The 12,920-nt window shown below is 42.8% G+C and overlaps 1 protein-coding gene across 3 annotated transcripts in view; it reads left to right on the top strand.

Annotated features, from left to right (window-relative positions):
* LOC128765026 (regulator of microtubule dynamics protein 2) overlaps window positions 1-12,022 on the top strand; it is a 28,044-nt gene extending 16,022 nt beyond the window's left edge. For all 3 annotated transcript variants that reach the window (XM_053875405.1, XM_053875406.1, XM_053875404.1), the window contains 6 exons: window positions 6,111-6,186; window positions 7,421-7,498; window positions 9,332-9,430; window positions 9,651-9,704; window positions 9,766-9,846; window positions 10,622-12,022. In XM_053875405.1, the coding sequence (XP_053731380.1) occupies window positions 6,111-6,186; window positions 7,421-7,498; window positions 9,332-9,430; window positions 9,651-9,704; window positions 9,766-9,846; window positions 10,622-10,681 (448 nt within the window). In that variant the 3' untranslated portion in view covers window positions 10,682-12,022. The remainder of the gene's footprint in view (window positions 1-6,110; window positions 6,187-7,420; window positions 7,499-9,331; window positions 9,431-9,650; window positions 9,705-9,765; window positions 9,847-10,621) is intronic.
* The last annotated feature ends 898 nt before the right edge of the window (window positions 12,023-12,920 follow it).

The raw sequence follows: 12,920 nt of genomic DNA, 5'->3' as shown, positions 1-12,920 counted from the left end.
CCTCTGTACATCCTAAATATAGGATAGGTTTGTATTCTTTGTAAAACTATATGACAAGGCAGACTGTAGCTGGCCGAATATCCTTTCTCAGATTGATTATTTCCGGTGTGTTTTTGACAGCGTTCTCTGTGTTGGATCATGACATCTTCCTCTTGGATTGACACGTGCTTGAGTGTAAAGTTCCCCTCCAAGCAGTTCAATGGCATGTGAATCGCTGTTGTTAATCCTCATTGTTGAACTCTCTCTTGGTTGACTTCTAATCCCGTTAAACATCTCACTTCATGCTATGAGACGTGGTGAAAACAGAGGACAGGTACTTTCCCAGTATTGGGTGTCAGGAGGCCGGCGCTGTTTGACTGACACAGCCTCTCGGAGCTGCTGCTAATATCACTCCTAGTTTCAATTCGACTGAAGAGAACGAAGAAGGGTTTGTCCATTGCTTTTGCAGATGGCTAAAATATCAGTTTACAGCGCACCATCGTGGCCTTGGCAGACGTGCAAGTACGTGAGATAATAGTTTCTTCCCTCGACAATCTTGCCCTTCTCATCCACCTGATACCATCACATCCACTTTGAGGAATGTAAACACCGACTCCTCTCTGTACGGTGGCTCCACCAGAACAACTGCAGTGTGATTAATGATCTTGAGTTTTCATTTCCTCTATATTGCTGCCCCATATATTTCTAGGAATTGTTTTCATTGCAAGCGATTTCTCATGTTTTGTATCAGGGTTGAGCTGAAAATCGTATTGTGTCATATCCCGCCATCAAGGTTTTTTTCTTTTGTTTTGTTTTGTTCTGTGCCTCCATCTCATGTCGTAAATATTTATATGTACTTGGCACAAATGTCTTCAGAGGTTTTAATTTCTTGAGTAAAGCGAGATATTTTGTGGCTATCATTACGGTTCATAGAGGAATTTAGGGAGGAAGCCGTCTTCTGTTGACCTCCCCGGTTGTTTGTGAAATCCCCTTTCTCCTAACTGGTGGCTGAATCCTGTCAGTGTACACGCCAACCTCCACCGAAGCATTCCTCCTCTGCTACACGACTCGTGTCAAAACTTGACTGCTGATCTTACGAGGAATCTGTGGCGGACGCGGAGAGATGAAGATTGTGTCAAAAGTCCCTCTGAGATCAGCCTTCACAAGTAAATCAAATGAAAGGAAAAGCAATGCATTTGATCACTTAACATGGATAGTTTTTCCTCTTGTGTATTTTGCTGCTAATTTTATTTCCGGCTGCGGTGGCTCTGTGTACACATGTGTATGGAAAATGGACCTCGACCAGCCAAGAGTCACATTTGCACTGGACTTTGGGAATACATTTGGGTTAAGTCGTGCTGTGGAACTTGTCAGGCAAAATAGTTTGTTTAGTTAATTAAGAGCAACGGCTTTGGAAAAGCTTAATATATAATCCTATATCCACTGATGGAATTTACAGGGCTCTTGAAGGCAGCAGAAACAGGGTCTGAGTAGAGCTTAGCAGGCCAAGTGGCTGGGAGGAGGTATAGACTGGGGCCGGTGCCAGGCACTGTTGCGAGGAAGTTTATGTCTGAGCCTAACTGTTTACATAGCGCAGCGATGCCGTGAGAAAACTTGTCACCTGTTTTCCTCTGTGCTGTGAGCTTGTCACGTCTTGGCAGATGTTGCAACGACACGCTGCCAGTCAGTTCCTGTTCTTTACATAGCCCTGGTAATGAGTGACAGTCCAAACCTTTCCACTGCCATCACTCCTCATTTTACCCTCCACTTACTGCTGAGTGATATACAAGTCATAGTGCCTCCACTTATTTATTTACCACAGATTGGCAACCGTAAAAGCTTACACTAATAATTGAGATCAGTCTGCCCCAGCATGCAGACAACACTCCAGTTTGTTTAGTGTGTTATTGTCGAGCCTCTTTTTCCAATCTCAACCTGCCGCTTCATGCGATTGCCACAGACCACCATACACTCCCAAACATGCTGAGTGCTTTCCAAGGCCTCGGAGAAGAGATTAATTTATTCTGAAGACTCATGAAGAGTTCTGAGCTGGGCGACAAACCAAACCAGTTTTCCATGTCTGCTATAGAGTCAAGTGTCACTGAGCTACACGTGCTGCACAAGATTAAAAGAAGACGTAACTCAGTACATTAAAGTCATCCTGTAGTTCTGGTTGGAATGGACATATTTCTGGCGAATTGTAGTTTTGTTTGCCTTCACTTAGCATGGACACAATATGTCTAAATTGTTTAGCCTGGGAAAACAATTTAAAACTGAGAAAAACAATGTGATGTCAGTGGTTTGGTGTTTTAGGTCTAAATGGAGCTTGTGAAATGTAATGACATTCTGAAAGAATTTGCAGTTGCCGACTCATCATTGATGTAGCTTCATCCAGCATTAACTCAACTTTGAAATGACAATTCAATTATGTAACCAATGCTTACTAGGCTTAATCTCGAACGTCCACAAGTGGTTGGGCAACGCTAACCGCATGCTAAAACCAAACAAAAACACAAGGTATCTTGACTGTGTTTGAAGATTCAGGGTGGTGAATGAATGCATTGTCTGTGCAGCAGTCATCACTATACCAGAGATTACACAAGCATCCTCAATCTGTCATGAACAAAACTCCTGTACTCGACCTGGGGAAGCTGGAGGAGGACCCTTTTGAAATTGGATGTGCATTAGCCAAAGAGCAGCGGATCAGTTGCAGAGCCGTTGCATAACTTTTTTTTTTTTCTTACTATTTCACCAGTGACAAACCATTGTTAAACTCCCTTTTGGAGAAACATCTATCGTCTCCCAAAGCACATCCCAGAAGTCTTCAACCACCCATGTCAGCAGTTGTGATATTTTATTTCTGTTTAAGTATCTGGTCCTCCACGTCATCCCTGCTCAGGTTTCATTCCTCAAAAGCACTCCAGCAATGTGCAGTCATGTTTGCTCAAGCACTTTCGAAGACCTTGTGGCTGACAGAATCTGGGCTCAATTGGACAGAAACAAAAGTGAAAAGTTGGGAATGTTGGACTTCAAATCAGAATACGGTTATAAATGCAGTACTCCAGCCAACAATGCCTTCTTTGTGCTTAATGTTGTGTGTCGGACTCTGTTTATTTTCTCAGGCAATGGCTTCTGTCTGTCATAATTACGGTGCAGTGACTCACAAATTAGCGACCTAAAACAGATTGATTTGGGGTCTCTTAATGAGTCTTCATTTCATTTATTTGCTTTTATGTTTCCACATGTTTTTGGGTTCCTGGTGGTGGTCCAAGTGCCAATGTATTTTGAATTAATGACCCTCGCTAGGTCGACAGCTGTGGGATGTAATTGCATACTTTTGTCGCCACCTTTGTTGGTAGGTGTGCTCCCAGTGATCCTAGCGTGTGAGTTCAGCTCATCCAAATCCCTGACTCTAGGGCCTCTCTGATGGTTCAAAGACCTGCGGATTAAGCACGGAAGCCTGTGCGCTGCCAGTCGCAGGAGCAGCAGGTCAATTTTACTGCCACCAAGACGAGTTTAACTCCACACGTGTGCTCTGTCGCCATGCGTAGCATACATGTCACCTTGGTGATGGCTTACACTCTGTTGTCCCGGAAACTCTGTGTGTCTGTAAACTTCAGCTCTCGCAGTACTTTGGTTCGCCGGCGTGGCGCAACTTCACAGAGGCTCAAATCCCCCCTTCTCAGGCAAAGAAAACACTGTGGTCCCTTTGTTGTGGACTCTTTTTGTCCTCCTAAAGTCACCGACTCCCTGAATAAGTTTGATTCCTGCAGTAATTGACGTCAGTGGGAACTTTTTCACCTGCTGTCAGGCAGCTTGTGCTATTGCTCTGTACCGTTGGGGGATTTCACAACTCCAAAGAAAGTATGAACCTTGCACAATTAAATCGTTGTGTCCTCTCCTCCCGTCACAACCCTGCTTCTCCTCCACTTGATACTTCCCCTGTTGACTTAGACAGTCAGGCAGAGATAATATTGCAACTCTGAGAAGAAAGGAAAGAATAAACAACAGCAGGTCAGCCCTTGAGGCTCGGCACACCTCTCGACTCCTTCAAATCCCATCTCTGTACACTGTCACTCCCCTCGGCTCTCTCCGCCCCTCACCTGTCCGCTCTACTTAACTCTGGCACTGTTCCACTCGATGACAAAAGAAATGTCGCCCCAGAACAAGAGAGTTTAACACGTTGTTGCTCTCACCATGCTGACTGAGTCTTAACAACAGGAGTCTTGTGTTAGAAGAGCTACACTGCTTTGCTGTGGAGGCTTCCTCCCTGCAGAGTTCCTCCCCAGGCTAGATGAGCCAGACTCAGTATGCGCAGACCTGAACCTGAATGCATCTGGCACTCTCTGTACTGCTCCGAAAGCACATAACAACCTGGTGAATAATAGATGAGCTCACCATTAGAGACAAGTAATAATGTGCCTTGTGGTTACCTGGATTTGCAGTAGTGGTTTCCACTGCCTTCTTCACACAACTGCTCTTAGCTCAGTGGCACATACGGTAATATGAAGTCAAGTATTCAACTGGATGGGAGACAGTACTGGTCTTGTTAAGTTGTTGTGTCACTGAGATTACAGTCGTGCACTATGTCATTTGTTTCAAAACTTAATAGATTTAGAAAAACAACTCACATTTCCAGTCAGTTAATTTGAACTTGAACTAAAGACCACCTTCTGGTGTGTCATTATATCTCAAGCAATAGTGTAGCTGGGACTTGAACGTGTTCATTATCAGTAATTAATTACAGAAAAAATATATATATAATTTATTGTTGCAAGTTTCCCAGATTTATACCACATAAGCCTTCATACAGAATATTTTTCAGTTCACCAATTTCCAAAACATCCTTGATCAAGCAGACTAAATCAGATTGTGTTGATCGATGGATCAGTTGACATGGATAGATTTTAACTTTAAAATACTGGATAAAACACATAAAATGTTCAGTGTGCTTCATGTCACAAAGATTTCACTCATCATTGGATCTCTACTATATATATATATATATATATATATATATATATATATATATATATATATATATATATATACCTAAATAAAATAAAATAATAAAATGTATATAAAAAAGCTTTGCTGAACACTGATGCTGTGTTCTTGCTTTAAAAATACTGGATAAAACACATAAAATGTTCAGTGTGCTTCATGTCACAAAGATTTCACTCATCATTGGATCTCTACTATATATATATATATATATATATATACACCTAAATAAAATAAAATAATAAAATGTATATAAAAAAGCTTTGCTGAACACTGATGCTGTGTTCTTGCTGTAAATTCACCAGACAACAAAATTCTTTTAAGACGGATGTTTGTGATTGATTTAAGGTGCTGGATTGTAGGGGATGTATATGGTATTGTGAGTGCTACGGTAAAGGCAGGCTCTTGTGTTTAATGTTGTTAACTGTTCCAGTAAGTCAGCTCAAGGTGTACTATCTTATTACATGCACTACAATGGGGACTATTTTTATTGCATGCCGCCGTGCTCTGCTCAATGACAACTGTTGTAGGGGCTCTGGGAACAGTAGCCCATCACCAATCATGTCCCGTGGCACATTCCCCTCGCCTCACAACAGATCCACCATCAGTACCACCATCTCTGACAGTGTTGTCAGGTGAACTCTCCACCCGCTGATCCTTCATATAAAAAGGTGTTTATGTCACAGCGTGGTGTTTGACAAAGCACCGGTGGGATTAGAGTGGACTTGTGGTGAAAAGACTTTGATCAGCCTCCACACTCGTCCATTAGAAACCCTCAGCGTCATGCTGGCTTACACATCCCAAAGCTGAAATCACTCTCTACCCTTCCCCCCTACCCCACCTCCAGTCTAAGTCCGTCTATTAATTAAGGAAGAAGGGGAAGCAGCTTATCTGCCCATAATGAAGAGCCATGCTGATGCCTGTAGGTTCACCGTTCCTGTGCTCATTATCAGTGACCCAGAGAGAAGGTGCCGTGGCCAAAATCTGCTTTAGATCTCACATCCTGACCACTGTGGAACATCTTCTTTTGGTATCATATATGAAAACCTGTTAGACACCCATTTCTTGGTCTAAATGAACAGGTGAAAATATAGTCAAACGATTTTATATTCCCTGTCTTCTCTCAGGTATGCCATCATGTGTGGCATTATGGCGGAGTACGACACCCTCCAGAACAAAATCAAGAATGGATTCATCTTTAAGGTGAGTTGTCTTCACATGGAGGCACCAGTTGACCTGTATTTATTCCTTTTGTTTTGATCCAAGACATCAACATTTGACTTTCGCTCACTAAAAATTTTGAAGTGAAAGTTACGTGAACAACCTTTCAGGTCTTGTCATTTCCAGCAATAAAGTTACACAAACAATGTAAAGGATATTTTCACCTGATTCAGCTATAGTCACTTGGTATAGTTAGTCTTTTATACATCTTTTAAGTTTTTTTACACTTTGGATTTGGGCGCATGTATTAACTATTGATAAACTATTGATAATTACTTGCTTAATAACTGTAAAAAAAATCAGTATTTATGGTTATGGTTATGGTTCAGTCTGAACAAGACACTCAGTCAGCATGATATGGTTAATGTGCTGCTAATATGAATAAGCTAACCTAACCAGGTGACCTTCCTCTGACCTTATCCTTTGATGTGAAACTACCTTTAGTATGTGAGATTCAAGCAGCGTAGGACACAGAAGTCCACTTTCCCAACGTCACTATGTTATGCAATGGGAGTGAGGATGTGTTAACGCTTTTGTGTTTTGCTTCCCATGTCTCCTTAATAAGTGTTGTTATGTAACTTCTAATAAGTGTAATTTAATGGGGCAGTGTCATCATCTCTCTGCTACGCATTGTTTTCAGTGTTTTATTTGACAGCTCACATGAACGATAGTAATACAGCACCAACTCAGCAGCGGTCAAATCCGGGTGAGCGAGAACTGAAGAAAACTTTTGTAAACATGTACAAACACATATTTTGTGGAGCTCTCATTCCCCCCGTTTTCATCAACTCTACATTTCTTAGACGAGTGAAGGTCACTCGCCGACCTTGCCTGCTGAATCCCTCCCACAGTCTCAGTTGCATAAGCCAGCGCGTGGAACAACTGCACGTAGCAGTTTATCTCCTGTCAGCGGCTTCCCCTAAACATGGTCTACCTGAAAAACTCCCGACAGGTGAACAGGCGATAGCACCGGCGAGGGAGTTTTTTTTTTTTTTTTTTTGATCACAGTGAGGGAGGACGGAAAGGAGGGAGGGAGAGTGCGTGACAGACAAGAGAGTGTGGTCGCCCGCCAGGATCGCGTGTGTGAGAGGTGTTTGTGAAATACTTGTGGGTTGGTGAAGCAGGACAGATCAGGTCAGAACAGAAGGCAGCAAGAATAGCAGCTGTCTCATGAATCAACAGTAAAAAGCTTCTGTCTGTCTGCTTCCTCCCTCAGGATCATCTGGATAAAGCCATCGAGCTGAAGCCGCAGGACCCGCTGTCCTACCACCTGCTGGGCCGCTGGTGCTACACTGTACGTGACACTGGTCTCTTGGCACTGTGTATGCAGAGCGCCTGGTGTGTGCTACTGTTTCTGACCCCTTACCTCCTCTGACAGCACGCCCACGGTTTCCCCTTCAGATAGTCCTGCTGTTTTGGTTTCACGGTTTGTTTTCCTGTCTGGAGCATTCAACACCAGTCATTGTTAGATAGCAGCGAGACCATATCTAGTTTCTACAACAGGAAGTCCATGTTTTGGTGTCTTATCACTCATCCCGTCTGTGACCGGTTCAATCATGAGACTTTTATTTGATGACTCATTTCTTCCATTCGAGAAGGTCCTACGACTGCCATTTTTAATTTCTGAACACCATTGAGTTTGGCTTGTGGTGGCAGACCTTCTTCTTCCTGCCAGTGTAGATTTTAATCTGACTAAGTCTATTACTTTCAAATTTACTTTCTACATTGCTCAAGTTTCCATCACAGATCTGTGATGGAAACTTGAGCAATGAGATGGAGAACAGGTGTGTGTGGGGGGGTTCTGTCACCTGTGGTTCGCTATTGGAATAACTTGGTAATATGAAAGTGCTGACATGTAAGTCATTCCTTAGTTAAAATACTAGAAACTATCCCAGATTTTATCGTCTGGTTGTGGTACATCATCGAACAATTTGTCCTGCCCACACATTTCAATCTCATTTGTATTTTTCAATCAAAGTGTTCGTAGTATTTCAGCCTCTTTATTCAGTTTTCATTGGGGAAAGGAGTTTGTTGGCTGGTATTTTTCACTGTAGTCTGAGTCAACGAATTGCTGTTACCTTCTTCCAAACTCTATTGGTGAATTCCAATTCCTCCCTTAATCTTCAGTCTCAAGCCTCAATCTTAACCACTGTGGTGCTAACTCAGAATTCTGTCTCTGGTGGCTCATCTGGCCAAAGTACTCCCCGACTGAGACTAACAGAAATAGCTCATTGACCCTCACTTTCTGTATTTAAAACAACTTTTGAATGTGGCTTTTCTACCTGGTGCTTGATAGCAGAAGCTTCCACAAGCTAACAGGAATTAAATATTATTATACTTCATGTTCCTCTCCTGACACTGGAAAGTCAGTCATGTTGGACAACAAGTGTTGTCCCGCTTTCAGCAGAAGACTCCGTTTGAATGCTCCGGTGATGACGCGTAAGCAGCGCTACACCTGCAATTAGCCGCCCTCTGATGAGTGGTGCCGGCAGGAATATTACACGTCTGACCCGGGCCAACATCCCGGCGTGCGAGGAGGCAGAGTGGAAAAGTATTGGTGTGCTAAGTGGAGCTGCTCATGGAAACAAGATGTGTCACCAGAAAATCTGTCCAAGACGCCAGCCGCCGCACGGTTCCATGTCCAAACAAGAGTAACGTTCAAAGTTTGTTTCTGGTCCTTTTTCATTTCTAATGTTATAGATTTCTGAGGTGAGTGTGAAACTAAGGCCTCAGAAAACACAGCATCATCAATGAGGTGACACCTCCATTCGATACATCGAATAAAGGTGTTTTCCAGAAACGAATGCAGTCAGAGCAGAGCTTGCAGGTTCTTGAAGCGGCTGGGAACAGTAGCTGTTGGGCATGAGCGATGAGTGAGACACCTGGCTGCCTCACTGGGAATTTTACCAACACATCCATCAGTTCTAAGGCGTCGTGACTTGACCTCCTCTGACTGAGCATGGAAACCCGCTCAGTTGTAATTACTTCCAAAAGTGAGACTTTCATGACGGTGGGAGGTTCGAGCTTCCTCCATCAGAGAAGCCGCCGTCTCCTGTGGTTGCAGCTCCTTGTCGAGTTTTCCTTCCTGTCTGAAGAGTTTCTGTAACGCCGGGTGTTTTGGTGGCAGGTGACCCAATTATCCTGGATTGAGAGAAAAGTTGCCGCCACGTTATCCGGGGCGCCACTGATCGCCACTGTTGAAGACGCGCTGAGGAATTTTCTCAAGGTGAGATCAGCTGACATTTTGACTTGTCCAGCCGAGCGTGTGTTCCGACTTTCTGCTTGTTTATATAGCTGAGAAATGGATTTAGCTTCCGGCCAATCCTGCTCCGCTCAGCTCGAGTGGTCCCTGTCCCGACACGTCGCTCATGACCCAGAGCCAAGCACACAAACGGGTCGACTGTTCGACGTTTTTACCGACGCCTCGTTTCTCATTCTCGCTGCAGGTGGAGGAGCTCCAGCCTGGGTATTCCAAACTGAACTACGTGTTCCTCGCTAAGGTAACGGCACGTTAACAACAGCGGGGGGAAAGTCTTAATAACCAGTCTATGTCTTCATCAGTGTTACCGAGACATCGGCCAGAGAGAAAAGGCCCGGAAGATGTGCGAGGCTGCTTGTTCAATGGACGCTGCTTCCAAAGAGGTAAACAAGGCGTCCTGTTTTCCTGAACACAGATGGAGTCTTTTAGTCGACGGATGCTGGATCCGGATGGTAACTCCAGTCCGTTACTTGCAGGAGACCAAAAACCTTCCACTTTTATTTGGTTTTTATTTTTTTTCATGAAAAAAGTGGACAATGAAAGTTGAAACATTGACTTCATTTTACATTTGAAATTCCTTTTGCAAATCAGAGATCTTCTCTGATGAAAAAAATACAAGAACTATCAGTAATATTAAAACTTTTTCCAGTGAAAATAACAAAATACAATAATATACACAAATGGCATGCTTTCAGGAAAACAAACTAGAGACTTGTGTGTGAAGAATAGCAAGCTGCAGGACATCACAGCGTGAGGCAGAAAAATAGTACAACATGAGACCTTTGAGAAAGACAGTAGAATAGTGTTTGGAAAGGAAGGTTCAAACAAACGTTTACGCTTGATGAAAGAAGAGGCTTTTGTCAAACACATTTAAACATCTCCCAGCTAGAGTTAAGCTCCATTTCTGTCCACTTGCTGGTGAAGTCTAAAACAACCCTGCTGAAGATGTTTGAACCATTTATAATTGTTTGTTGTTATTGATCAGGACAGAGTGTAAACAAAAATCAAATGTGTAAAAGCAGTGGGTCACATTGGTCTCCACATGAACTTAAAATCTTGTCTGTTAAAGTTAAATTTCGGTCCTTCAAACAGTCATTGGGTCATGTGATACATTAGAGTTCATGCCTCTTTATTGGTATTCTGTCTTTGTGATTCCAGGATGAAGAAGCCCAGAAAGAGCTGAGCTCTCTCTGCCCTGCGCTCGGGGTGCTGCTGTGAAATCGACGCCTGTGTGTGTGTGTGTGTGTGTGTGTGTGTGTGTGTGTGTGTGTGTGTGTGTGTGTGTGTGTGTGTGTGTGTGTGTGTGTGTGTGTGTGTGTGTGTGTGTGTGTGTGTGTGTGTGTGTGTGTGTGTGTGTGTGTGTGTGTGTGTGTGTGTGTGTGTGTGTGTGTGTGTGTGTGTGTGTGTGTGTGTGTGTGTGTGTTGACGCATCTTTGTGTCAATGCTGAGTCATCTTAAGCATCATCATCAGGACTCTTTCTCAGTATGATTTGTATGATTCCAGTGAGATCCAGTCGTCTGTAGAGCAGGCGGCAGATGAAAGTCCGTCCAGCTTTTCCTCCTCCAGGACTGTGATCCAGCCGACTTTTCTTCCACATGTTGTTGTTGTTGTGTCTCCCGCCGACATTTAAGTGGCAATAAGAAAAAGCCCACAGACAGACAAGAGGTGCTGGAAGGCTGCCCACTGTCTGACCTTCTTACCTCTTCACCTCCACTTCTTCAGCTCGTAGCCTCTGTTCACATGATCCGGCAAACACAGACTGGCGGCTTTTATGGTGTTTTTTTTATTGTTGCTGCCGCTGGCTTCAGTCCAGGAACTTCGCCTTGGGACATCCATCTTCCACCCAGCTCCTCTGACGGCGTCGCAACAGCAAAGCAAACGCTCTCACTGACACACGCGGCAACGTAGCAGAACCGAGACACTTTCTCTTTTACTCTTAGCTTTACGTTCGTGAACACCTGAAGATTTATGCTTGAAAAAAAAAATCATTTTTGGCGTCTGATTTAATCTCTGATTTTAAGGTTCTGCGCAGGAGATGAAGGGTCAACTTCTTATCTGTCTACAATGTTGTGTGATGTGAACGTGCAGCACCACTGGGTGTGTTTTTAAGCTAGTTTCTGAGCGTCCAGCTCACTGACCCGTCCAAGACCCGATGCTCCATATAGACAGATCAATAATCTTCTCTTACTTGTGAGTAACCGTAAAGAGTGCATGTACGTGTTTTTATCAATGAGTAAATCATCAGATGTGTGGCAACACTAAAGAGTTGAATCCTGCTGCTAGCTAAAAATAGAGGAAAAAAAGATTTGTATTTACTGTTTTATACATTCCTGACCTTCGACTTTTTCATGTCTGTTTAGAACTTTTACACTTTGAATTGTTTTTTTGTTTTTTTTTCTTTTGTCTCAGTGCGACTGTGGGTGATGTTAGACCAGCGCCATGAATGTATCAGATTATATCCAGATTCTATTGCCGTGTAAATGAAACTCTAGGAGGAAGTGATTATTTAAGAGCTGATTATGGTACCAGAGTCTATCATTAAAAGTGTGCGATCTTGATTCTGACTTCTTGTGAGAATAGAAACGTGCATGTGCACGTGCGCGCCGCTGACTTTTATGAGACGTGGAACTGGCACAGCAGGGTCATTACAAGTGACATGGTTTACTTTTCAAACAGGCTTACATCACTGACCACCAGGTGCCTCGCTGAGAAGCAGCTTTTTTATACCTTTATAATGGCAAGTCAAATGAGTGATGTTGTTTCTCTCAGCTGTTGGGGTCAAACATACGGCCCATGGGTTATTTGCCACCCATGTAACAGCGTTTGACAGTCCCCATCAAAGTTCACTGACATGTTTTAAAAAAAAACACATTCCCTCTGTTAATGTTTATATCAACGCTATTCATGACTTAAGTCACAGGTTCTGCTGCCACTGGCGTTAATTGTAAGCTTGGTAAGCTCCAAAATCTTACCTCTGGATGGCCCTATTTACGAGCAATTCATCGCTCAGCTACAATTTTTCTTCTTGAAATTATTAGAATGGCGACCAGGGGAAACCTCTCTGTGGGCATGAATGAATGGAATCTACTGTCTGTACCAGTGGTAGGCAATTCATTTCCAAAAGTCGAAAACTTCACTTCCATTTTGTTTTTTTGTTTTTGATCATTTCATTGATTTTACCCATAGGATAAAACCTTAAATTTTTGTAGATAATCATGGGTTAAACATGTAAATGTCATATTATCAGGAATTAAAAATATATATTTGCTGGGTTTTTTTTTCAGGCACAGGAAATATTAAAATATTAAAATAAATATATATAATATTCCCCAAGATCAAAATAATAGAAATCAACAATGTAGCGGAGGAAAAATACACATCCAATTATGATAAAAAATATTGATGTTTAGATTAATTGATCACACGTTTTGCACCCATTAGGGCCACATCAATACA

Source organism: Synchiropus splendidus, chromosome 9, assembly GCF_027744825.2.
Source record: "Synchiropus splendidus isolate RoL2022-P1 chromosome 9, RoL_Sspl_1.0, whole genome shotgun sequence".
NCBI classification, from domain to species: Eukaryota; Metazoa; Chordata; class Actinopteri; order Syngnathiformes; family Callionymidae; genus Synchiropus; species Synchiropus splendidus.
The sequence above is the reverse complement of the archived record's forward strand: the minus strand, read 5'-3'. Positions and strand labels throughout refer to the sequence as shown.